This window comes from Rhinatrema bivittatum, chromosome 2 (assembly GCF_901001135.1).
Source record: "Rhinatrema bivittatum chromosome 2, aRhiBiv1.1, whole genome shotgun sequence".
NCBI lineage: Eukaryota > Metazoa > Chordata > Amphibia > Gymnophiona > Rhinatrematidae > Rhinatrema > Rhinatrema bivittatum.
In genome coordinates, this window is record NC_042616.1 from 413,110,431 (window position 1) to 413,136,399 (window position 25,969).

The 25,969-nt window shown below is 43.9% G+C and overlaps 1 protein-coding gene across 4 annotated transcripts in view; it reads right to left on the reverse strand.

Annotated features, from left to right (window-relative positions):
- The window catches only part of TOM1 (target of myb1 membrane trafficking protein), a 148,019-nt gene that overhangs the window by 22,120 nt on the left and 99,930 nt on the right, over positions 1 to 25,969 (reverse strand). For 2 of the 4 annotated variants that reach the window (XM_029590125.1, XM_029590128.1), the window contains exons 12-13: positions 1,336 to 1,411; positions 789 to 857 (exon numbers count right to left, since the gene is read on the reverse strand). In XM_029590125.1, coding sequence (XP_029445985.1) covers positions 789 to 857; positions 1,336 to 1,411 — 145 coding nt within the window. The remainder of the gene's footprint in view (positions 1 to 788; positions 858 to 1,335; positions 1,412 to 25,969) is intronic. The other 2 variants (XM_029590126.1, XM_029590127.1) reach the window with 2 other exon arrangements.

The following is a 25,969-nucleotide window of genomic DNA, read 5'->3' on the forward strand; positions in this document are numbered from 1 at the left end:
TATTGCCCTTTAAGGCTTGATTTTTTGTAATCTGTGACTTGAGATGTTAGACAGGCCAGAGTGTTTGTTCAAATCGTGGAATTGTCTTCACCTGACTAACTGAAGACCTAGCAAGTCAATCAACTTTTTGGGACTTGACAAAAAAAATAAAATAAAATAAAAAAGCATAATGAATCAACTGAAAGGGTGTCCATAATTATTGTGCATTAATTTTAATCTGTTAAAAATAAAAATTATAGAAACGTGTCATGTTTAACTTTATATCATGTAGAGCTCGTGTCTGCTTCTGTTCACTTACAATTTGACCAGGGGCGCCTAAGGGACCTTGGTTTTCAGTTTTCATTTTACCAAAAATGTATCAGTTTGTTATAGCAAACAAAAATTGGAAAAAAAAAATATAAAAGTGAAAGAAAGTTGTTTTTCCCACTGATTTTCTCCCATTTTCATTGTAAGAACACTGCCAAAATTCCCAGAAAACTAAGAAAAACTGAAAACAAAAGTCCCTAACTAAAGCATATAGCCATATTACATTTTTCTGTTACTTTAAAAAAAAAAAAAAAGAAAAGTTTACAATCTAAGACATGACTTTTCTCCAGGACCAACATGATTACTAATACCCTACATTACAAGGTTTCTTTCAATCTATTGAGTCCCTGGGTTTTCACTGACCAAAACAGCACAGCATCAAAAGCCAGGGTCTCATCTCCCCCTCCTTATCCTGGTATGCCCACCTCCAGTCCGGTTTCCAGTAGGCCCACACCCTCGTTTGGCAGCTACGCCACTCTCACCATTCCTTGTTTGGCCATCCAGTCATTCAGCATCGCTGAGCTGTGAAAAATCGTGTCAGGTTCCATCTGCTTAAGAGAGATTCCAGACTGAGCTGTAGCAAGGGACAAGGGAGCCAGGTGGGGAGGGCAGGAGGCAGATTTGCAATAGGGTCAAAAGGGAAAACCTGATCTAGCACCCCTCTATTTCTCCTCCCTCTCTCGGTGTGGGTAGTTCAGGTTGTAGCATCTGGCAGAACTATCATCTACTTTTGTTTTAAGGCAGAGATTGAATAAGGCTAGAAATCCAAGCTAACTGCTTAGTAGTGAAACCAAGAAGAATGAACAAAAATGGAAGGGGAGCAAAGAGACACCTGGAACACATTAGACCAATAGACAGAAGCTCAGTCCCTGTTTTGTGATCTGGAAATATATTTTTAGTGCATTTCTCCGACTCTCATTCAATCCATTTTCTTGTTGAGATTTGGGTTTGGGGGGCAGGGGAGGAAAATGAAATTTCTCGATATTATTCAGGGATCTCAATACATCGTCTCCATACAGGTGTACTTACAGCTCCAGTACTCTGCTGTCTGCTATCCAGGGCCCCTGCCAGCCCCTCAGCTGCTTGGGGATCTTCATACTTCACACTGCAAAGAAAAAGACAGGCAAAGTCAATCAAGTCATTATTTCATTTTATTATGCACAAAGTATGAGGTGCCAGCATGGCAAGTTAAGATCTTGACTAACTTCTTTGAAAAACAAACTATGCTGGAAATTATGAGGGTTCAAGTGAGGAAATAACCAAATATCAATGGCTAGACAGCAGGAAAAAGAAGATGGGTGAACTGGCCCAATCTGGTTCCTGTTCCTTGGGCTGATCAGAGCTAGAGATGCTGTAAAGAGGCTTTTGCAGGCCCTAGGAGGGAGGGAAGAAGGGTGTGAAGGCTGTCCCTTATCAGCAACACCTATTGGCCTGCACAGAGAACACTTGCATTAGGCTCTTAATGGGGAGCTATAGCCTATTCCTCTTGACCAAAACCTATAAATCACAACAGCCAGGTTTTTTATTTATTTAAAAGATTTTATATACCGTGAATTGGGCAGGGATCTGACTGTCTAAGTAGTTTACAATAAAAACAGATAATTAAAACAATACAATCAAAACTCAATATACATCACAATACTACATTGGCTAGTGCCTACACATATAGCTGTCTGCTTAGACAGTTGCTGTTAACATGTTTTGCACTGCAATAGTGATCAATTAACAGGTTGGTGGCTACAGGAGATGCAAAGGCTTTAAATTGCGGTAACTAGTCCATGAAGGCTCAAAATGGCTGAGAGAATTGCCAGATTGGAAGCCCAGTATTTTGCAGCAGTAACTACTAGGACAAAGTGAACCCTGAGCTGCAGTGCTCGCTGACGTACCAGTACCAAGATCCCCCCCCACACACACACACACACACACACACACACACACACACTGCTCCGCCAATGCCCTTTAATTCTGACCTGCTAGTCCAGTACTGGGACCCCCCACACACACAGCTCTGCTAATGCACCTCAATCCTGATCTGCAGCACCACCTGATTTTCCTGTACCACACACACACACACACCTTTGCCAATGCTCCTTACTCCTGACCAGCAGCACCTTTGGCTATTCCCAGTATTTGAATCAGACACAGCTCTGCCAGTGTACCTCAATCCTGATGTTCCACACACCCCCCATTATTCTTGTTGATAGGTTGTATAAGTCAGAGTGACATACAACCCATGAAGAATTTTGTATGCCATTTGACAGGTATTACAGCCTTGACCAGTTTGATAACAAAGCTATTTTCCCACTTTCCTTCCTGAAACTCTGGCTCTTAACTTTTCATATATTTTATATTGAGCAAATTCATGTGAAGTGTAAGGGAGAAGGTTCTGTCCAAATAGATTTATCAAAGCTGCAGCCGATATCTAGAAGCCAACTCAATTTCAACAAAACAGTTTATAAGGAGATCTCACAGAAATTGTGTTCAGACAGCCTAAACCTAGAGAAAAAAAAAAGATTCACGATAGGTAGATATCTTTTAGTACATAAGATCCTTGCGTCAACCCATCTACATAACATTCATTCATTTTTATGTCTTAATTCCTCAAAACTGGCACGTCAAGTGGCAAACTTGGCAGATTAACATTTCTAAATGCCTGGTTGCAAATTAACCAGGAATTCCTATTTTTAGGGATTGTCTGCTACTTGTTGCAGATTTGTTTTTGCTTATGGGCATGTAATACAAAGGACTACAAACCTTTTGCTCTTATTTTCATCCAGTCAGATATTTTACATCAAATATTCACTCACACGCACACTTGGGGGCAATTTGGAAAGTCATTTCGGCAGTTAAAACAGTGCTCCTCCCATTGAAATAGAGTATGAAAAATTGTCACCCCCCGTCCCCAACCCCTAAATGCAGCTAAAAGTACCCTGTGCTAATCATAAAGTAGGGTTTTATTCACTACAAAAAGCAAAAAAAAAAAAAAAAAAAAAAAAAAAAAGAAAAGAAAGGTCAGGATAAAAACTTAGTTAAAAAAAAAACAAAACTAGATTTCCCACCTTTCCTTGTTCTCTCTAGGCAGGTTACAGTGCAAAATCAATATATAAAAACTTTCAAACTGTGTGCAGAAGTGTGATGTCAGAGTTACTTTTCACCACAGCTTTACACAGCAATTTTCAAAAGGAAATCTCTCATTTAAATAAATAAATAAATAAATACATACACGCACACTGACCTGCACCTGCTATTGGGTGCATATACTTTTTCTGGGAAAACGTATGCACATATCTGTGAAGCTTTAAAATTTACAAACTCCTCCACAGGAATACATCTATCCATACATTAAAAACAAAACAAAAAACAGTTACACGCAGATAGGGGAGGCAACTTTCAAAGAGTCCACTTCTGAGCATTAAACACTTATGTGTGGAAATGGCTTTGAAAATCACATGCACAGTACACAAATACACAGCCAGACAAAATATAAACACACAATCCATTCAACTAAATCATGCAATCATAAAATCAGGATCCACCTTCAACCTAGGAGAATATGAGCAGGGATTTGGTTCTGAAAGCCCCATGGGTACTTTTCCCAGGGGTACTCCTGCTTCATAGCTGTCTACTTCAAAGCCCTTTTCCTATGGTCTGCCCAAAATTCTCAAAGTGACACTCCACCGGGGGGGGGGGGGGGGGGGGGGGGGGGGGGTGGCTTGTATGCTTCTCAGGTTCAATAATCCCACAGGTAATTTAAGGTTTGCCACTTCAGCCAGGCTGGAAGCCCAATAGCAGCACTTGTGTAGAACCTGAGCTGATACTCCTGGAAAGGGTCCCAGGAACCACACGAACAGTTTTAAAAATGTCCCAGTCTTTCCATGACCTGAGGTCCAATATTCCTTGATTAGAAAGACTATTCTTCTAAGTCCCGTGCATTTTATTAAGTCAAATCCCATTTTACAGTTCATTGTATATAGTGCTGATGATCACTTCGTTGTGAACAGCAGCAATAATCATGATGGAGATCGGAAATCATAACATAACTTATTGTTGAATTTTGTAATTGATAGAAAAAGTTCTTTACAGCTTTGGTTAGTCCTAGAACATGATGTACAAGTTCCAAAGTTTTAATACATTTGTGATCCTTATCTATTTTCAAATTTTTTTTAATGTTCATTGAATGCCAGTTGTCAAATTTAGTTATCGTCCTGTTCGATCATGCAGCAAGGGTAAATCCCTCCCAATTGATGGAAATCTCTTTAGTTTGGTGTATTCCATGGAAAAAATTCCCAGTTTTCCTACCTATAGTTTTTCTCTCCCGTCATCCATCCTGCAGGTGGTACTAGTCTTACTCCTCCCAATGTCTCTTCCAGATATTCATGAACCTCACTCAAATTGGGTCCACAAGTCTCCTCCTTTCCCATGGATGACTCCTATGCCATGACTCCTGGGAGGATACCGGTGATCTTATGGTCGCCTCAGTGAAAGGCATCCATCCTCTTGATGTAGAATAAAAAAAAAAAAAAAGGTAAAATATCCAAGACTGGATCCTGGGGTATTTGATATAAGGAAAAACGGTCTCCAACATCATGGTACTCAAATGAGTAAATGTAATCTGTCTCCACACTCCGTTCCAAGTCTCAACCACAGAGACTCACCCCCCCCCCAAAAAAAAAAAAAAAGTATTTTCTCAGCAAAAACAGAAGGAAAATAGGGAACAGCAATGGATATGCTGCCCCAAAAAGGGTCAACTTAGGATCCCATGCCTTAGAATGGTGGAAGGAGGTTTTATTTGCCAGGAACCTACCATATGAGACTCCCACATGGGGGAGCTTCCCCTCACATAAATACTAATTCTGTTTCCCACCCCTCTCCCCCATTTTAGAAGAAACCAAATACTGCTGGTAGAGAATGTTTAGGCTCTCTACACATGTCAAGCAGACTAATCCTCCCTCCTCTGTTTCTAGAAATACATTTGCCTATTTCACCAAATTTGCTTCTTGTTTCAGATAAAAGATACCCAAGTTCCTCAAAGAGCACAAAATACTTCAACAGTTTTGACAGGAGGTGAAAACAGCTCATTTAATTGATCCTGGGAGGATAACACTTAAGTTCATCCTTCCAAGGAAAGAGGGATTTTTATTATTCCAGTTTGTTAAAATCCATTTAAATTTTACTTAAGGGTTCAGATTAACAAATATAATATTCAGTAATCTTTTGGTAAAAAGGAATCCCTACATAGTTATACCTAAAAGGTGAGTCTCCAGTTCAACACAATTGGAGAGGTCTATAGTTTTAGCAGAATTTGGACTGATGCCAGATTTAACTTTGTATCTTGACAGCCTGCCAAATTGTGACAGGATCAGGCCCGATTAAGGCTTTTCTCCCATGCGGCATCTATGGGGAAAAGCCTAGCAAGTCAGAAGGTCTGAAATTATTTTTTTTTTTCCTTTGAAGTTAAGAGATTGATAACTTGATTTTTACCTCTAGCACAGATAACCCTAGACAGAGTGAGCCAGGAATACAAGGCCAAGAGCATGAGTAGATCCACAGCAATAGCAATTAAAGGGACAGAAGGCAACACTTAACACCTCTTTAAAAAACAAACAAACAGAACTGGAGATGGGTAGGGCCTATATAATAATTTTAGCTTTAGGACAAGCTAGGACCTGGTATAAATATTTCTACTCCAATCTATAACTTCTCTGCAGGATTCCAGCTTATTTTTTCATAAACAGCATCCCAGATCAAATATAGTGCCCTGCAAAAAACTTAAAAATCAATGTTTTGTAATCTAAAGATCAGCATCTTGATAATAAATCTCAGATCCTAATACTATATGAAAGAGCAAAGAGCTAGGAATGTGATTTTGTTTGCAATAAAATAGGAAACCACAAAATTTCCTGTTTCGTTCTGAAAACTAAACAAAAGGGACCCCCCCACCCCCACCCAGAAAATTGTGTTTATTTTTAGTTTAGTTAAAAAGGGAAAAGCAGGCAGTCAGCCCTAAAGCTTCTCCCCTCTCTCAGTCTGCCAAAACATGCCTCTCCCCATCTTACTGCATCCACAGCCTACCCAAGGTCAGCGCCGTTATACACGCCCAACAAAATACCACGTCAGCCTGAGGGAAAACTTGTGCCATGGTGAAAAACCACAACAGTGGGGCAGGAGCAATGGGAGAGAGGGCACTCCTGGTCTGGGAAGATTCACTGGGCCATGGACAGGATCAGAGGCAGAACTGAGGAGGGAGAAGGCACAGAGCTTGGGGGATTTTTTTTTTGAAACTTTTTTTTTTTTTTTTTTTTTTTTAGCAGCAAGGAGACTGGACCGGACATTTTTCTTGTTTCCTTTTTTGCCCAGTTTAATTTAAAATATAATTTGCCATACACATCCACATAAATAACCATTTACCCATGCCATCCCACTCATGATTTTAATCTGAAACGTTTTTATTTGCATAAACAAATCAACATGATAGAGGACACTGTTTCTGATGCATCCTCTAACAAATTACATTAATTGAAATTATGAAAATTTACATAAAGAACCCCATCCCCCCCCCCCCCCCCCCCACTCTGAGACAGAGAAAACACTTTCAATCATATTCCCCCTGTCCTCATTTCCAAGCTATAGAGCCCTAATCTGTTTAGCTGCTCTCCATAAGGAAGCTTTTCCATCCCCTTTTACCATTTTGTTTGCCCTTCCCAGTTCTTTTTTTGAGATGGGGCAAGAAGAACTGCACACAATGCTCAAAGTGCAATTGCACCATGAATCTATACAGAGGCAATACAATATTCTCAGTTTTATGTTCCATTCCTTTCCAAATCACTCCCGTTACTTTATTTGCTTGTCTGGCCTCTGCTGTACACAGAGTTGAGGATTTCAATGTATTGTCCACAATGACTCCATGCTCCTTTTCTTGAGAGGTAGCTCCCTACATGGAACCCATTAGTTTGTAAAAAAAAAAAATTAACAGAAGGGATGCACTGAATCTGTAACCTGTGAATTACCCTGGATTAGAATAAAAATAAACCAAATCAATAGGATAACATGACACTACCACCAGAGTGCTCAATCTGATGTTGAAACTGCTGCAATTCTCACATCACATGAAGGTCTATGGGACCATCGTAGTCTTGCAATAAAAGGGGTTCACAATGTCACAATGACTAAGTGACTACTGTCCCTGGAGGTAAATGTTACAGTGCAAGGCTCCCGTCCATATACACAGCTACGGGACTAGGGGCACACCTCAGTCAACGAGAACATCCGACTTGACAATGCATTTTACAATAAGTAAAATCACCATACCAGGATTCTATGTGCTTTCCTCTTCACAGCAAAGGACTCAGACTTGAAAGATATGTTCTAAACTAGATATATAAACTATTTCTAAGGTTTCCATCAAAAATATTTTGCAAATAAGCCCTCTAGAAGTTTCTTGCACTATGCTTTACATCCAGGCAGGACAGACTTCACTCCATCTCGGTAACAGTGAGGGCCTTTGGCCTGCTTGGCTCCGTATTAGCTGCCCTCTGTGCTGTTGAAGGCGAGAGGCTTCGGGCGAAGGCGGTCAAACTTCTCAAAGAAGTGCTCGTCTGTGTAAGGGCCACTGTGTACAATGGCATCCAGGATAAAGTAGATGGCAGCAATCATGCCACTGATGAGGAAGAACGGCAGAAACGGCTTCAGGTGCTTCCAGCAGCGCAGCTCGGTTGAGGCACTCATGGGCAGAGAGTCCCCAGGGATCCTAGAAATGAGGGGACTACGTCACAACCTGATGAGACGTCACAAGACATAGCCCATGGCTGAGGGGGCTTCATGGTTCTGCACCAATCCCCATTTTAGGGGGCTCGTCGCCGTCTCCCCATTCAAAAACAGTGAGAGGAAAAGGATAAGACCAGTAACCAGCGGGAGGGATAAGCAGTTGCTGACAAGCAGGAAAGCAACAGGACTAAGCAAGACTCCCAGGAATAAATAGAAGGTACGTGCCTGAGAAAGATCAGTGCTCCTTCCCCCTCCCCCACCTCCAGGATCAGTTTATATATGGATAGAGGGAGTCAGCTGATACTTTGGACCTGCCAAAGGCACCAGAGTGCAGTCCTGACTCATACCAACAGCTTACTTGCATCACTCTCCTCCCAAACATTGGGGAGAGGTGGTGTGCCATGCCCAAGATTTGGGCCCCCACCTCTTAACACAACTCACAGCTTTGGATATTCTCCACTTGCTTCCCACAAGGGAGGGTGTGAGGTCATCAGGGAACAAAAAAAAAACCAGCAAATGCCTCCATGATTTTCTGTGCAAAATGATCCGTCAAACAAGATGCCTCTGCTCCTCTTTTCCCCTGCAAGAATTCAGCATGAATGTAGAAAGGAAAAAAGTGTTCTCCAGTGCATGCTATGGGTCATGATCTCCCAGGCATGGAGTCTGCAATAAGGAAGAGGGGTGATAGCTGTGCTATCAGAACAGCTGGACACCTCAGGTCCCTGGCGCCGGATGGCATGCACATCTTCTGCACGATGCAGGTTACGTTGCCAGTAATGTGTTTAACTGGCAACATACTGGCGCATTTTTCAGCGAGCACAGACACAGCAGATTGTCACACCCAAGAGCACACTGGCTTCTTGTGCACACTTACTTTCAGATGCATAATTATACGATGCTAAGCAATAGTGTAAGTTATACGTGTTAAAGAGCATGCCAACTAAGCACTGTATGTTTTTGAAACATGAACTCGTGTATCTAGTTTCTAGCCACGCTTCCCTCCCTCCCCCAAAATGCCTTTTTAGTGTGGTTTAAAATTCTGTGTGTACTTTCAGGCAACTGAAAAATCACAAGCAGATTTGGCAAATCTACTCAGGTTACTCCTTGTTTGTATGCACACAGATCCCAACTAAAGCCTTGAAAACAGACCCCCCCCCCCCCCCGAGAAGAGCAGCAGGATTCACCATGCCATGTGGCAGTTACGGAATGGATATGGAAAGAAACAGCTGTCAAGCAAAAGTAAAGCTTGTGAGAACACCCCCAGGAGTCCTGCATTCTAATTTAGGGGAGGGGGTTGCACAAGTGATCAAACCAGCTGCATTGGGAGACAGGCCACATGTATTCTTTTATTTTTTTTATTTATTTTTTTTAACTCATGGGCTTTGCACCAGTTCTCAGAGCACAGGTTTCAAGGTAAAAAGGCCAGAATATGAGCAGTCATTTGCACTGTCTCTTGTTTTTCTTAAGAGCTGAAAATGCCACCCACACATGCACTTCTCCTCCCCCGACCCACCATTGGGACGCATTCCTCTCAATGTGCGTGCTGGAAGAATGTGCAGAATTTGAGCCATGCAGAGGCTGGGAAGTTTTCAGGCAGCTGAGTAACGCAGGTGAAATGCTCTGTACCCACATAGAACGCTTGAAAAATTGTCCACATACAAAAAAATAAATAAATAAATACCCCAGCCCTCCACATGGACCCATACAGTACAGATGCTAGCAGCACGTTGTGATTTACTGGCTTATGTTTCACAGATCTTTACATTGTATATCGTGTGCAATTTCTATATTATGCACGTATATACACACACGTAACCTTTGTGCGTCTGCTCAGTTCACAATCACTATAAAAGTAAGAGTGGTGTATGCACACATCTGTTTTCCCCAGGTCATGCTGGCTCAGTTTAGTACTTTTCTCCCCAATGCTGCAGAGACAAGTGAAAGACAGACACCATTTCTGTTCACCTTCACAGAATAGGTGACACTACAGCACCGGGAAAGATGCAGACTCAAAGAGCAGTGCCAGGAGTGAAAACCCCAGGTCTTCACCCCCAGAGCCAGACTCTTCTTACTAGACTGCCTTTTCCTTTACTGCGCCTCGGTTTGGGGTGGGGGATGGGAGGGTATTTTTGCCCCATGAATTTCCTTCCACTCCTCCTTACAATTTCAATTCAATCTGAACTGCTCTATATTGAGCTATGGTATCACGAGCCTTCTTTTGCAACTATCTTTCTTAGTCCAGTGAAAGTTTATTGTGGTAGTTAGAAAACCAGTATGATATACATCACATTCCCAAAAATCAACATACTACAAAAACATAGAAATGACGGTAGAAGAGGACCAATGGCCCATCCAGTCTGCCCAGCAAGCTTTCACACTTTTTTTCTCATACTTATCTGTTACTCTTGGCCACCATCAGCAACCCCCCTGGTTCCAGTTTCCCTCCACCCCCGCCATCGATGTAGAGAGCAGCGCTGGAGCTGCATCTAAGCGAAGCATCCAGCTCAATTGGTCAGGGGTAACAACTGCTGCAATAAGCAAGTTACTCCCACGCTTGTTTGTTTACCCAGCCTCTGCCATTCAGTCCTTGTTGGTTGTTGTCTGAATATAAATCCTCTTTACTTCACTCCCCCCTGTCGTTGAAGCAGTGAGCTGCACTGGATATGCACTGAAGGTGAAGTATCAGACTTATTTGGTTTGGGGTAGTAACCGCCGCAACAAGCAAGCTACTCCCTGGTTTTTTTGTGAATGCAAATCCTTTTTTTCCACAAGTCCTCTTGCCGTTGAAGCTTAGAGCAATGCTGGAGTTGCATTGACAGTGAGTATGTTTATTGAATAAGGGTATTAATCTCTAGGTAGTAGCCGTAATTCCCGCAAACTGCTACTACTGATCCCAACCCAAGCTCGCCCCTCAAAGTACAGTATATAAGCATAGATAGAAGTCACCATAGTGCCCTAAGGCGCAGGAGAACAGAAAACAAAAGATACAAAACCCACAAAATACAAGTCAGGAATAAACAACAAGAGCGGAAATATAATACTCTACCATTAACGCCAAACCCCCAACCTTCCCCTCCCTTAATGCAAACTAGATTTCAGCCTGGAGTTCCCCACAGATCGCTCACATCACTCCCTGCCCTCCAACAGTTCTACACCTTTGATTGGCAGCAAATATAACGACGCCACGATTTTTCAAATTTCTCTACACGTTGATGCCCAACTGCAGGTAACTTGTTCAGATAATAGACTTTACCCAGCCTTGGAGTCACCCTTTGAAAGGCAGTGTGGAGGTCTCTCCAAGAATAAGCAGTTTCTCCCCTTTCAGCCAAGGTTATTTGCTGGGCTAAAAATACAACAGCAGTGACTGGTTGTTTATAAGGAATATTTAAAAGAAAAAATAGTGGGTCCTTGGGTATTTGCTCCCCCAGCATATTGCACATCAGCTGTACTATCGAGTCCCAAAAAAGAACTATCTTTGGACACTCCCACCACATCTAAAAAAAAAAAAAAAAAAAGTCCCAACCATACCACACCCTTGCAACATAAGTCTCAATCCAGAAAATAGTTAGGCAGACAACCTAGCCCGTGTGAGATACCACCTATATAGCAATTTGTAGCCATTTTCTACTACCATAGTGAAAATTGAACTTTGTTTAGTATTAACGAAACAAATCATTTCTTTTCACCAGGCACACCTTTCAGATCTTTCTCCCAACCCACAATATGCGAGGGCGGTTGCTGGAGGTCTTTAATTTATTAAATATAGATTCTTGAGATCCCCTTGGTCATCCATTGGGCCTTATCACAGAATCCCTTAAAATGAGATTTGCCCTGGTTGAGAGCTTCCCGTACCTCTCCGGGAAAGAAAACGGCTCACCTGAAAGTAAAAATAATCTGAAGGGATCAAATTGAAAGTGTGCATTACTTCCAGGAAAGCCTTTGGACATTAGCCATCTCAAATATGTTCCAGCCTCCCACACCCGTTTACTTCCCACCATTTTGCCAATATTGTTGGAACAACCAGGGAAATGTTCTTTACTCAAAGATAGGAGACCTATAAAAATATTTCCTATCACCCACCAGCCTACTCTTCTACCTATCATTGGCTCCCTGTATCTTACAGAATCACTTTTAAAGTTCTCTCTCTCATCCATAAATCAATCCACAACCAAGAGATGCAATGGTTTTCTGATCAGTTTATATTCCGCACATCTAACAGACCAATAAGAAATATCCACCAAGCCAAACTAACCTCTCATCCACTCAAACACATCAAACACGTTTCCACAAGAGAACGTTCTTTTTCTATTGCCGGTATCAACATCTGGAACAATATGCCTTTGGACTTGCGTCTCGAATCCTGCCACAAAACTTTCAAACAAAACCTCAAAACATGGTTGTTTGAACAGGCTTACTATCAATGATCAAGGACTAACATTAAAATTCAGTATACCTGTATTATTTTTCACCTGCTCCATGTTCTGGTCATATTCCTTTCACTCCCCATGTTTGGTTCACCCCGATAATCCCACTGTTCCTCTCTCCCTATCCATCCTCTTGTTTGCAATTTCTATGAATCAACTTGAACTTGACATCAATGTTGCATCCAATAGATTAATGGCTTAAGTTACTCTCGCGATTATTTAAATTAAACATTCATGGTTGATTATAGTTACAGTAGTTATATTTTAGTTTACCTAATCTATAAACTGTTATATGTAAAAGCTGTTTCTAACTTACATTTAAGTTCCTGTTTACTTTTGTATAATCTGTTTAATGTAAAGCCTGTTGCTAAAATTAATGTTTAATGTAAACCGAGGTGATGTATAACTATACGTACCGCGGTATATAAGAATCTCTAAATAAATAAATAAATCCCAAACTTTGAATGTAAGAGCAATGGTTGGAGGGATTGCACTTGGCAGCTTACGAGCCGTGTCTGGTAGTCACACCATCTTGGCTGGTGAGATCTCCTGCATAAAAGATTGTTCCCAGACCACCTACCTCGTTCCCTCCACACCCCAGTGCCAATCAATTATTGCTCTAAGCTGTGAAGACACATAATACCACAGTAAGCAAGGAACACCCATCCCACCCCTATCCTTAGGCAGATACATAACCTTACTGCTCGCTCTAGGTGTTCTTTTCTTCCAAATGAAATGAAACAATTTACATCTTTTGCAACTAGAGTTTTTCTCCCTATTTCATATCCAACTTCCTTAGCTCAATTATTGCCAACATTCCTCAGCTAGGGGCTGTGCACCAGGGCTCTTTCCAAAACACTAATCATGAGCCCTACATCCAACCACAAGTGTAGTTACTGCACAATGACTGGGACTCCCTCCCCTGAGGGGCTATGAATGCATTTTCGATGGCACGCATGCCCTTGGATGGCCCAGGGCATGGAAGACGGGACCCACCAACTGAACCCTGAGCCACAGGGCCAGCCCCTACCACAGTTTTCACAGCCCAATGACAGTAATTCAGCAGAATACAGCAGATAAGGACCAAGTGGTCCACCCCAAACTAGCTAAGGATATATTCTAGATGTTAGCCATACAAGCTTAACTGCCCGAAGGATATCACTCCTCATGTAAGTCAGCTAGTTTCATTTCCTTTCCCTTTTTTGTCCTTTACCAGTTTGGGTGGATGAATATAGAAGTTCCCACACTTAATCCAACGGCTGGGCATAATTCCCCCTCCCCCCTTCATTCTTTTACCCAACCTCTCTACCCTGTTCCTACTACTTTCCTCTGTATCTGTTCCAAGCATGCTTGCATTCTGTCACAATATTGGTTTCCACCTTCTGCTGCTAAGTTATTCCAGGCATCTACCACCAACCATCTCCGATATAAAGTACTCCCTCCAACTTCATAGCAGGACAACTCATTCTTGAATTTTTTTTTCTGTGGAAATCTGCACTTTCCTGTACACACTAAGGGCCTGATTTTAAACCGTATTTACATACTTGAAGTTGAGTTTTACATGTATAAACTATAATAAAGAGGAACAGTTGCCCTGTGCCACATTGCTGGAATGCAAATGGAGTTGTACTCCTCCCTGCACACTCACGCTCCAACTTCTCTCCCCTTGGGTGGAACTTGAGCCCACCCTGGAAGAAAAACGTCGGTGGCAGTGGATAGCACAAGCCACCCACCGGGTTCCTATCAGGACAACTGTGGCCTTGCGGAGACTCTGGCATGTCCTCCCTCCTTCCCTGCTGGGACCTGAAGGGTGCGCTTTGAACCTTGTGGGCCCTGGCGGTGGAGAAGGGGGGGGGGATATGCCAGAGACAACACAAGGCTGCTACCTCCTTCAAGAACTATATTGATCATTTTCCTCTTATGTTTTCTGACCTGCTTTACATAAGTTTGTTGCCTTTATAATGCTCCCTTCAGTGCTGCCCACTGTTCCTTTGTACTCTTCAGAACTTGCATTCCTGGTAGGACTTCTGCAAAACTATCACTCATCTTGAAGTCAACCATCCTGAATTCCAGGATACTAGCATAGTTCAAGTTCAGGTAAGAATCTAGTTCTGCAGCACACAATACAACTAGACAAATTGTTCCTTTACGAGGACAGTGACAAGGTCTCTGGTATTTAGCACAGATCCAGTGTAGCCTCCCCTTGTGCAGGCTCTTCAACTAGCTGCCCAAGGAGTGCTCCTTGCAGTGTGACCATAATTCCTCCACTCCTGGCCAATGCTGCAGCTGACAGGCACCAATACACATACCATAGATTTATAGAAACATGACGGCAGAAAAAGACCATATGGCCCATCCAGTCTGCCCATGAGTCCAATTAATTTAGTATCACTTCCTTAAAGACCCCCTGTGTTTTTCCCATGATTTCTTAAATTCAGATACCATTTTTGTCTCCACCAGGAGGCTGTTATGCATCCACCACCCTCTCTAAAGAAGTATTTCTTAGGATTACTCCTGAATCTACCCACTTTCACCTTATTCTTATTCTAGAGCCTCCTTTCTCTTGAAGAAAGCTCACCTTCTGTGCTTGGAGACTTGAGATATTTGAATGTCATCCAGCTAACATCTTGGGGTACTCCCCCCATTTTGAGAAAATTTTCCTGAAGCCTAGGACCCCTTGCCTTTGAATGAGCCTTCATCTCTTGCATAGGAAAACTGGTTCTTACCTAATTTTCATTCCTGTAATACCACAGATCCATGGGTTATTCATCCCTTCCAGCAGATGGAGCCAGAGAACAAACCTTTGAGGCATTGCTACTTAACAGAGTGCCACCCGCAGGACCTCAGAATTGACCTGTACCCAAGCCAAGATACTTCAAAACGCCTTCACACAGATATAGGGCACTAAAGGGGGGATATCCCTGAAATATAAACCTCGTTCGTCAAGAACCAAACAAGGCAAGGAAGTGAATCCTTAACTGCCCTCTAAGAGAAAAAGTCTTTATTAAACAGAAAAATTCTGTACCAAGCAACAAAACCTGGCAGAAAATCAGTCTTTCGGCATCAAATGAGAGAGCATCTGGACCGATCTGTGGTATTACAGGAATGAAAATTAGTAGATAAGAACCAAAATTTCTTTCCTGAACATACCCAGATCAGTTCAGAACACTGGGATGTACCCATGCACCCCTAAACCGGGTGGGCCCCTGAAACACCCCCACATAGGGCGGCTCATCCTGCACCCTGACAGCCAGACAATAATGCCTGGTAAAGTTATGAATTGAGGACCACATTGCTGCCCTACAAATCTCGTGGCCCCCGAAGATGACACTCAGCCCAGGAAGCAGCCTGCGCCCAGAGACAGGAATTTGTCATCCCTTACAAATTTAAGCCGAATAAATGGCCTCCCTAAGCCAACAAGATATGGTAGCCACAGAGGCTTTGTCCCCTTTTTCAGTCCACTGAAGAGGACAAACAGATGATCTGAGCGACGAAAAGCATTAGTAACCTACAAATACTGAAGTAGCATCTGCCGCACATCCAGAAGATGTAATTCTCTATCCTGAGAAGAATCTTTTGACCACTCTGGAAAACCCAGAAGATCTACCATCTGATTAATATGAAAGGCAGACACCACTTTAGGAACAAAGGAAGGCACTGTTCTCAATGAGATTCTATTTCCGGAAATCTGCAAAAATGGATCTCTACATGACAGAGCTTGAAGTTCCAAAATCCTTCAAGCTGAACAAATAGTTACCAAAAAGACTGCTTTCAGAGTCAAATCCTTCAGGGTAGCCCTTCTCAAGGGCTCAAAGGGGGGGTCCATAAAGGACATGAAGTACTAGGTTGAGACTCCAATCTGGGCAGATCTTTCGCACCAGAGGATGTAACCGCTTAGGCCCCTTTGAGGAACCTTACTACAACCGGATGAACAGACTGAGTTCTACCCTGAAACCTGCCTCTAAGTGCACCCAAGGCAGCCACCTGCACACGAAGCAAATTGTAAGCCAAGCCCTTGGACAACCCCCGCTACAGGAAATGCAGCACATACGACACCTTTTGCTAGAGGATCTAGACAATGCTGAAGATACCAAACTTCAGTTTCCAGACCCTAATATATGCCTTGGAGGTTGCTGGTCTTCTGGATTGAAGAGTGGAGATGACCTGTTCAGAGTAACCCTTCAATCAAAGTCTCCACCTCTCAAAAGCCAAGCTGCGAAAAAAAAGCGATCCTCCCGATCCGAAAATATGGGACCCTGACGCAACAGGTCTGGAAGATGAGTCAGACAGAGAGGACCTTCCACCGCAAGGTGCACCAGATCTGCAAACCATGGTCTCCGCGGCCACTCTGGTGCCACTAGAACCACAGTCCCGGGATGTGATTCTATGCGCCTGAGGACCCAACCTATGGAGGGGCCAAGGAGGAAAGATGTACAGAATTCCCATTGGCCAAGGGCCACACCAAAGCATCAAGGCCCACCGAACAGAGATCCTTTTGGCAACTGAAGAATGTCTTGGAGTTGAGCTGCATCACCATAAGATCCAATTGAGGAGTGACCCACCTTGCACAGATGTGGTTCCACGCCTCCGGGGATAACTCCCACTCCCCAGGATCCAATTGCTGCCTGCTGAGTAAGTCCACCTGCATGTTGTCTACTCCCACTACGTGTGATGCGGCTAGGCCGTTGAGATTACGCTCTGCCCAGGCAAATAATCTCCAGGCCTCCAATGCCACTGCATGACTTCATGCTGCCCTGCCAATTGATGTATGCCACAGCTGTTATGTTCAATCACCCCACATATAAAGAGAACCTTAACTATTACTCACATATATAATTTTAAAAAATCATTTATTAAGACTAGTACATATATATTAAGACTAGTACATATATAATTTTAAAATTATATATGTGAGTAATAGTTAAGGTTCTCTTTATATGTGGGGTGATTGTGTATATTGGGGAACCGATCTGTGATTTTTCACTCAGTATTTGTACAGCTGTTATGTTGTCAGAGTACACTCAAACCATGCGACCCCAGACCAGGGGCAGAAAAACCTCCAGAGCTCGATAGACTGCCCTTGTCTCTAGGCAAATGATGGACCAGAACATCTCCTCTGGTCACCAGACCTTGTGCCAACCGGCCCAAGCACATCGCTCCCCAGTCAGGGAGGCTTGCGTCCTTGGAGACCACCACCCAATCTGGAGACTCCAGATCCATCCCCTTCTCTAAATTGGGACGAGGCAGCCACCATGAGAGACTGGATATGGACTCCAAAAGCAGAGGCAAGGGAAGATGAAACTCTTCAGAGCAGGGACTCCACCTGGACCACAGCACGTGTTGCAGTGGTCTCATGTGCAAGTCCAACGTGGATGCCATGAACCCCAGGACCTGTAAATAATCCCACATTTTGGGCACCTCCAGACAAAGACGCTTGACCAGAGAATGCAGCTTCAACACCCAGGAAAACCTTGCCTCTATGAGTGTCGAAGTAGGCCCCTAAGTAAACCAGTGACTGAGTGATCAACTGACTTGTGCACATTGATAACTCAAATGAGAGACTGTAAGGTGAACATCACTCTTTGGATGGACTTCACATTCCTCCCTGGACTTCGCTCAAACCAACCAATCATCCAGATATGGGTGGACCAAAATTCCCTCCAGCCGAAGAGCTGCAGCCACCACCATCACACCTTGGTGAATGTGTGGGGCACAGTCACCAAGCTGAATGGGAGAGCTCTGAACTGAAAATGTTGACTCACTTTGAAGCAAAGAAACTTCTGATGTTCCTGTCTAATGGGGATGTGCAGATATACTTCCATCAGGTCTAGGGAGGTGAGAAATTCTTTACGGACCACTGCCATCATGGTACGCAGCGTCTCCATGCGAAAGCGAGGAACCCGAAGGAAACTATTTACCTTCTGCAAATCAAGAATGGGCCAAAAGGAGCCCTCCTTTTTCAGCACCACAAAGTAAATGGAATACCTTCCCTGACTCTACTCCTCCAGCGAGACGGGAACAATGGCCTTTAGGGAAAGCAGCTTTAGCAGCGTCCCCAATACTGCCTCCCACCTGACACAAGAGACCACGTGGGACTCCACAAAGGCCTCCTGAAGCAGGCACAAAAAATCTAGAGCATAGCCCTCTCGTATCACCTCCAGCATCCAACAGTCCAAGGTAATCTTTTCCCACTCTTCATAGAAGCTGGACAATCTGCATCCTACAGCTTCTTTGGAGGAGGGGGGACCACTAGTTTCATTGGGCTGATTTTCCACTCCCAGTGCCCTGACAGTCCCTGCCTGAACTGCATACTCCATGGAAGGTACCCATCGCCCTGTTTTGAGACTGAAACAGACAAGTACTTGCTGGAATGAAACAGATGGGAAATCCAAAAACGAGCCTGAGAAGGAAACTCTCTGGGCTTCCTGTCCTCTGGCAATCTATTCCTCTTGGACTCCCCCAGAACCTTCATCAACTGATCCAGGTCCTCTCCAAACTGCTTACCCTTAAAAGGGAAGATTACAGAGCTGGACCTTGGACGATAAAATCGGCCAACCAGTTACATAATAACAGCAGCCTACGGGTCACTACCAAGGAGAACATGCAGCAAGCAGACGTATGCACCAAATCATACAAAGCATCTGCCACGTAGGCTTTGCCTGCCTCCAGACGTGCAGCCTGGAATGTGCCGCAGTCCGCTGCAGATGTCAGCGTTGGGCCCTTCTGAACCCAGAGACAGGCCTTTTGCATTAAACTGGCACAGACAGCTGCCCAAAAACAATGCTGAGACCTCAAACATCTGTTTGAGTAGAACCTCCAGCTTACGATCCTGGACATCCTTCAGGGCCGCTGCCCTGGCCACCGGGATTGTAGTCTTCTTGGTTACTGCTGAGATAGTTGCGTCCACCTTCAGGATCCTCAGCAATTCCAGGGAGTCCTCCATTAAGGGGTAAAGCTTGGCCATCGCTCTGCCCACCATCAGGCCAGCATCCGGGGAGTCCCACTCCCGGTTCACCAGCTTTCAGATCTTAGGCAACAGAAAAGCGCTTAATGGGTCCCCTCAGCCCATCCAGGACTGGGTTAACACCCTCATTATCTGACTCCTAATTTCTACAGCACCTACGGGATGAGGGGGTGCAGTTCATCCCTTTCAAAAAGGGACGCACTACCCGTGGATCATCTCCCTCTGGGACCAGGAACTTGTCAGGATCAGGATTATCTTTTGTCTCATCTGCTTCAGGGATCAGCTGCACATCCAGGTCAGCTTCTGCATAGAGGGGATCCAATTGGGACTGATCAGAGTCCTGTCTCTCGGACCAGCCTCTGTAACCGCATGGCGCAAACCCAGGTGCTTAAGAATATTGCCAGTCCCCCCTAAGAAGCCACTTTAGACTTCTTAGCCGCAGAGAAGTGTGGGCAATCCCTTGCCCATATTCTTCCTCCATTTTTCCTAGCCAGGTAGGACTTATGGAGGAGGAGAATAAAATCCAAGGAAAAATCCCCAGATTCATCTTCCCCCAATCCCGGGGGGGGGGGGGGGGGGGGGGTTTGTCAGCCACCTCACCCTCCCCTTCTGAGGCACCCTGCCTGACCAGGGAAAGAGTGGGGGGGGAGGGGGAAAGAGAATCACCTGACCACCCTGTGGTCTCCTGCACTGCCTTCCTGCTCTGAAACACACCAAGTTCAGACCTGCTGCTGCAGCGCCACATGCATGGCAGGCGGCCATTTTAGTTTTTGGCACCATGTCTCCCGATCACGCACCGCGGCACTCCCCACAAGGCGATGTGCGCTGGACTCTGACCCACCAAGCCACCGGCGGTAACAGATGCAGTCCCCACCGGGAAGTTCCCAGGAACACGGACAGAGTCCAGTCGACCCCACCAGAGCACAGGACTACAACAAGAAACGAGGCACTGTGGTTGGTTCTCCTCCTGGCACTAGCGTTGCATTAGTGCGCGAACCCCCGGGTTTAACAGCTGCTCAAGTCCTGCACCTCCAGGCCTGGCCGACGCTGACTAGGCCCTCCTCAAAGTTCCTGCTAAGCTCTGCTTTTCCACTTCTTGTACACTACTGGGTTTTTTTTGGTGTTTTTTTTTAAACAAGGAATTTAAAGAAACTTTATTAAGTGGGTATTTCCCTGTCTAGAGGAAGAAAGCCAAGAGGGTCGAGGGAGCCAGGACCCCTGGCTATCAGAATGTCAGGTATGCTGCAGGCGAACCCAATCAGGGGTATGCAAACCCCCCCCCCCCCCCCCCCCCGGGCGGCCCGGCTCCATCTGAGGGATGGTGCATGAAGATGCCTAACACCTCAAGGAGCGTCCGTGATCTGGAATCTAAAATTACTGTAAAACAAAAAACAAACAAAAAAATCTTTTTTTTTTTTTTTTTTTAAACTAACAGCCTGCAGGTGCAGCTCTACCATCTGCAGGACCTCTAAGTAGCAGTGCCTGGAAGTTTGGTTCTCAGACTTCCATCTGCCGGAAGGGATGAAAAACCCACTGGTCTGGACTGATCTGTGTATGTTCAGGAACCTAATATTACCTCACTTACAAACAGGACCTCCTCTTTGCATGCCATCCTGATGTCTCATGTCTGACACCACCTCTTTTCCCTCTATCAGATCTGTAGGATTACTCAAGTACATAGAAATTTTTGTGTGGATTGCCCTAGAAAACCTGATTCAGCTTCTCCCTGCATTCCAATGGCTACTTTTCCATTCCTAATGCAAAGAGCTATTTCATCACCCCACCCCCACCTTTTCCTGCTCAGTCTCTTCTGAAGAGCTCATACCAAGGAACTATCACAATCTAATCCCATTTTCTATTACCCTAGAACTCACATTGCAAAAACATCCAAGTCTCTCTCTGCCATGGTGGTCTCCAGGGCTGTGATTTTGTTAATGTCATCACTATTTGCAAACAAACATGCTTCTAGAAGATGCTCTAGCATTCAATTTCCTTCTCTTTTTATTTTTCCATAATAACTGTTTTGTCAGCTAACTCTCCTCTACTTGCCTGCCATCTCCCATATTTTATTGCATAGCTGAATTGGGGCTTTTATCCCTTCAGCACACACTCCATTTACCTCAAATGTTTGTGCTTCCCACTAGCCTCAGTTTAAATGTCAGTCTGAGGGACTTACATAAGAGTCCGTCGTCCCCGTCCCCCCCCCATTTTTGATCTACAGGAAAAATGCTTAGTACACAGGGCCCAACGGCTAAGGACTGTAGTGCCTCTCCTGGATAGACATCTTTACTCCTTCCAGGTGTATCCTCGGTCACCAATATACCGAAAAACCTTTCCCTTGTACCAGTCTTTCATACACAAATTGAAGTTCACTGTGAAGACAGTTTTCCCTACTCCACAATGTGGGCAGTGTAAAGGCTGCGTCTAACCCCCACTCACCCTCCCTTCCCAAATTATCACAGACTCTCACAACTCCATCCAATAATAGATTTATTGTTGGACAATAAATGGCCGCAGCCCATTAAAATTAATAACCAGCAATAAATAACATAGCAACAACATTAACATGACTAGTAAAACAGCATAACAACTTAATAACTAACTTTATGTGACCAGCGAACACCCCCCGCTTCTAAGTGCCAAGCATGTAAGTCCGCTGAGGCGCGCGCACACCCCCAGGCCATATAAGCCAGGGAGCTGCCACTGACACCTGGCCGTTAAAGCCATAGCGTCCCTGCTGGCGACCCGACTGTGGAAGTCGGGTCGTTTGTTCTAAGCGCCTCAGTATTTCCCTCTTCTTCCCTCTTGGTCGTTGAAGTGTTGAGGGACTGCGCACATTTAAAATTAATCGGAGAAAGTTCTTTTTTACTCAATGCACAATTAAACACTGGAATTTGTTGCCAGAGGATGTGGTTAGTGCAGTTAGTGTAGCTGGGTTTAAAAAAGGATTGGATAAGTTCTTGGAGGAGAAGTCCATTACCTGCTATTAAGTTCACTTAGAGAATAGCCACTGCCATTAGCAATGGTTACATGGAATAGACTTAGTGTTTGGGTACTTGCCAGGTTCTTATGGCCTGGATTGGCCACTGTTGGAAACAGGATGCTGGGCTTGATGGATCCTTGGTCTGACCCAGTATGGCAACTTGTTATGTTCTTATCTGTTAGGCCGCTTGCCCAGTCCGATCCGCCTGGTCGATCCTCCTAAATGTTGGGGGGGGGGGGGGGGGGTTGTCGTCACTTCCTCCAGTCACCACGCCACAGTTCCCCAGTAGCAAATCCGCTTACCGGGGACCCCCCCCCCCCAACAGCCTATGGAGCCAAATGCAAGCCTGAAGCAATCAGCAAGCGACCAGCTGCCCTCTGTAGGATCGTGGCGAAGGTAAAGCTTGAACCAACACGATGAAGCTGCCCTGACTGTGCCTGGCTGAAAAGGGGGGTCTGCCCACACTGGTTCCCCCTTTTCTACCAGCCACCGCCCCCTCAGGCCCTCCCCCAGCACTGCCTACCTTGCCTTCCAGGCCCCCATTGCCTTCCAGGCCCTTCTCCCTTACTAAGTCACGGGCTCTTTATATGCAGGTAGCCATGCTGACTATGTCAAATTTAGCTACCTGTCCAAGAATTCACCCCTTGAGCGGCTGCTGAATGTTTATTACTCAGATCATCTTTCCCTAGATGTACAACGATATCCAGTTTATCCCTTTTTACATTTCTCTAGCTTCTGCCCAATTCGGAAGGCTGAGACAATCTGAAGACAAAAAAAAAAAACCCAAAACTACACACATTCCTTTCCCCATGGTTACTTCTCAGCTCTGCACTCCTCACAGAGTCCCTGATCAGAATTTTTTTTTCTCTCATTTAATCTCGGCCGTCTTTCAAGGTCCTTGATATAGAGTCTTCTAGAAAATCCCCTCCAACTTTGGTCTCTCCTCTTGGAACCTTGAGCAGTACTGAGGCTAAGGTGAACCCGTGTCCCAGATTTGCCCACCAAGCAGTTCATTTTGGATGGGGAGGTGTTGTCTGGGGGACTATCTTTATGAAAAATTGTAGTAATTTACTCAAATTATACCTAAAAATGCACACTCTCTCAATTTTCTCATCACAAAATATTTCAAACCCAGTACCAAAGCCTCAGGGCTGGCGCGTATGTCCTGCCTCCAAGAGAATTTAATTATGCAGCAGGAAAAAAAAAAAAAATCAAAATCAGGCTACAAAATTGTGCTGTTAACATTTAAGTTCTGGGTGAGAGACTAAGTAGCAAAGCTACTACTTAGCTGGATAAACTGGAATTTATCTGGATAACTGCAATATGTATTTGCAGTTTCTTTTGTTTGTTTTAAACATAGGCGTGCACATTGCAGGGTACATCTGTATGTATTTCATACCTGCACATACCATATACGCACAGGTTATAAAATACAGGAGATTTGAGCACGCACACACCCACCAAACATACGGCAATGTATACCTAGCTAATGCTTAATATAACCCACAAAAAACGGGGAAGGAAAAAAGCACCTCTGTTATTTAATACCACAAATTTTTCCTTACTAAGTTAAAATTAATATTTATTGAAAATATTTAAAAAATTTTCATATTTATCTTCAAAATAGGTAGAACTGTTACATTATTTTTATATATGAAATTCATAATCCCTAATACCAACTCCTCAACCCTAAACTATAGCTAATCTCACACTATTACAGGTTTGACCAACCTCTATATATCAACACAATGTATCTTCCCTGTACGTACCAGGATCAGTCCAGACTGCTGGGTTATGCCTCCCCTCCAGCAGATGGAGTCAGAGAGTGTCGTTTGATGGTATAATCACATATATACACATATATGCATATACATACACCACCCCCCCCCCCCCCCCAAAAAAAAATATATAAGTGTGCACACAGCTGTTTTAAAGCTATCATCCCTATGAATACCAAAATTTTAAAAGTCCTGAATTTGGATTAATTGTGCCCAAATCCACAAGGCAAAAGATTAGCAAGATTGTATAAGGTCAATAGATCCACGATATTTTACACATTGTAAACCAAATTTTTTTTTTTAGATTCCAACCAATGCTGTGCTGTTTGTTACCTATAAGCCTTTAAACTTGTATTAAAAAAAAAAAAAAAAAAAAAAAAAAAAAAAAAAAAAGGCAGCCTGGATTCACTGGCTTAAACAGAATCTGTGCCAACAGTTTCTCTTTGAAAAACAAATTTAAGGGCCTGATTTTCTAAGGCTTTTCCTCAGTTTGCATCTATGGGAAAGATGCTTACTTAGTAAATGAGGTCCCACATGTCTTAAGTTGTCATTTTGGGTTGATACTGGCTCAGGTCTTCCACACCTCCAGAGGGTTATCAACTGAAGAACAGATGGCTCCAAACCCTTTATTATATTTAATTGCTACGGAGTTCATGTAAACTGCTTTGATTTATTTTACAAAAGGCAGTATCTACTAGAAAAATGAAGCTTGACCGATGTGCCGCAAATGCGTAGTAGAGAGCAGCTCTAACGTGCATGTGCGGGCGAGCACGTCGGTCAGAGCTTGCCAATAACCAAAATGGTGCGGCGAGGAGCGTGAGCAGTAGCGAGCGTGAGGGAGGGACCTCCCCCGAGATCTTCTGTCTGCGCCATCCGAAGGAGTTGTAATGAGCTGAGAGGGGAGAGGATTGAGAGAGGAGGAGAGAGTGAGGTGAGAGGAAGGGGGGGGAGGGAGGAGAATGAGGTGAGAGGGAGGAAAGGGGAGAGAGGAGAATGAAGGGAGGGAGGGGAGGGAAATGCACCGAAATTTTTTTTTAATGTAGCCCGTTGTTACGGGCTTAACGGCTAGTATTAATATAAACAAACAAAAAAAAGTCAGGAGTTCAAGCTTTTGGGAAGCATGGACTACACTAACTTCCAAAAATTTCACAGACCCCACATGCTTCTGTAATTTTTACATGAAGCTAAACACTATACTGAAAACTGATTAATGTAATATAACATGGTATGGACCTGTTTTTTTAGTATACTCTTAATTTATTTTCATTAAATGTATCGCTGTTCCTTGTTTTGATTATTTACTTTGCATTTTTAAGCCTCTCAATCCTCCTAGATTGAACCGTCCCCCCCCTCTATTCTTATTGCCAGGTACTTATAGCCTGGTTTGGCCTCTGTTGGAAACAGGATGCTGGGCTTGATGGACCCTTGGTCTGACCCAGCATGGCAAGTTCTTATGTTCTAATGTTCTTACACTGTAAAGCTGTACTTGTTACACTATAAGGCTATGTTGCTGCCTCACTGTTTGTCTATAAACAGATATGATGTTCCGATATGAAAAAAAAAAAAAATTAAATAAGCATGCATACCAGACTAATAAGCTTTTACACCTAAAGAAGAAGTTTCCTTACCTGTTAATTTCCTTTCCATTAGTCCTGCTACACCAGTCCAGCCCTGACAAGTGGGAAGTACCAAAGCTTCACCTATCCAGGCAGGAGGAAGCAAAGACTGCCTGAAGCATCCCCACAGTGTA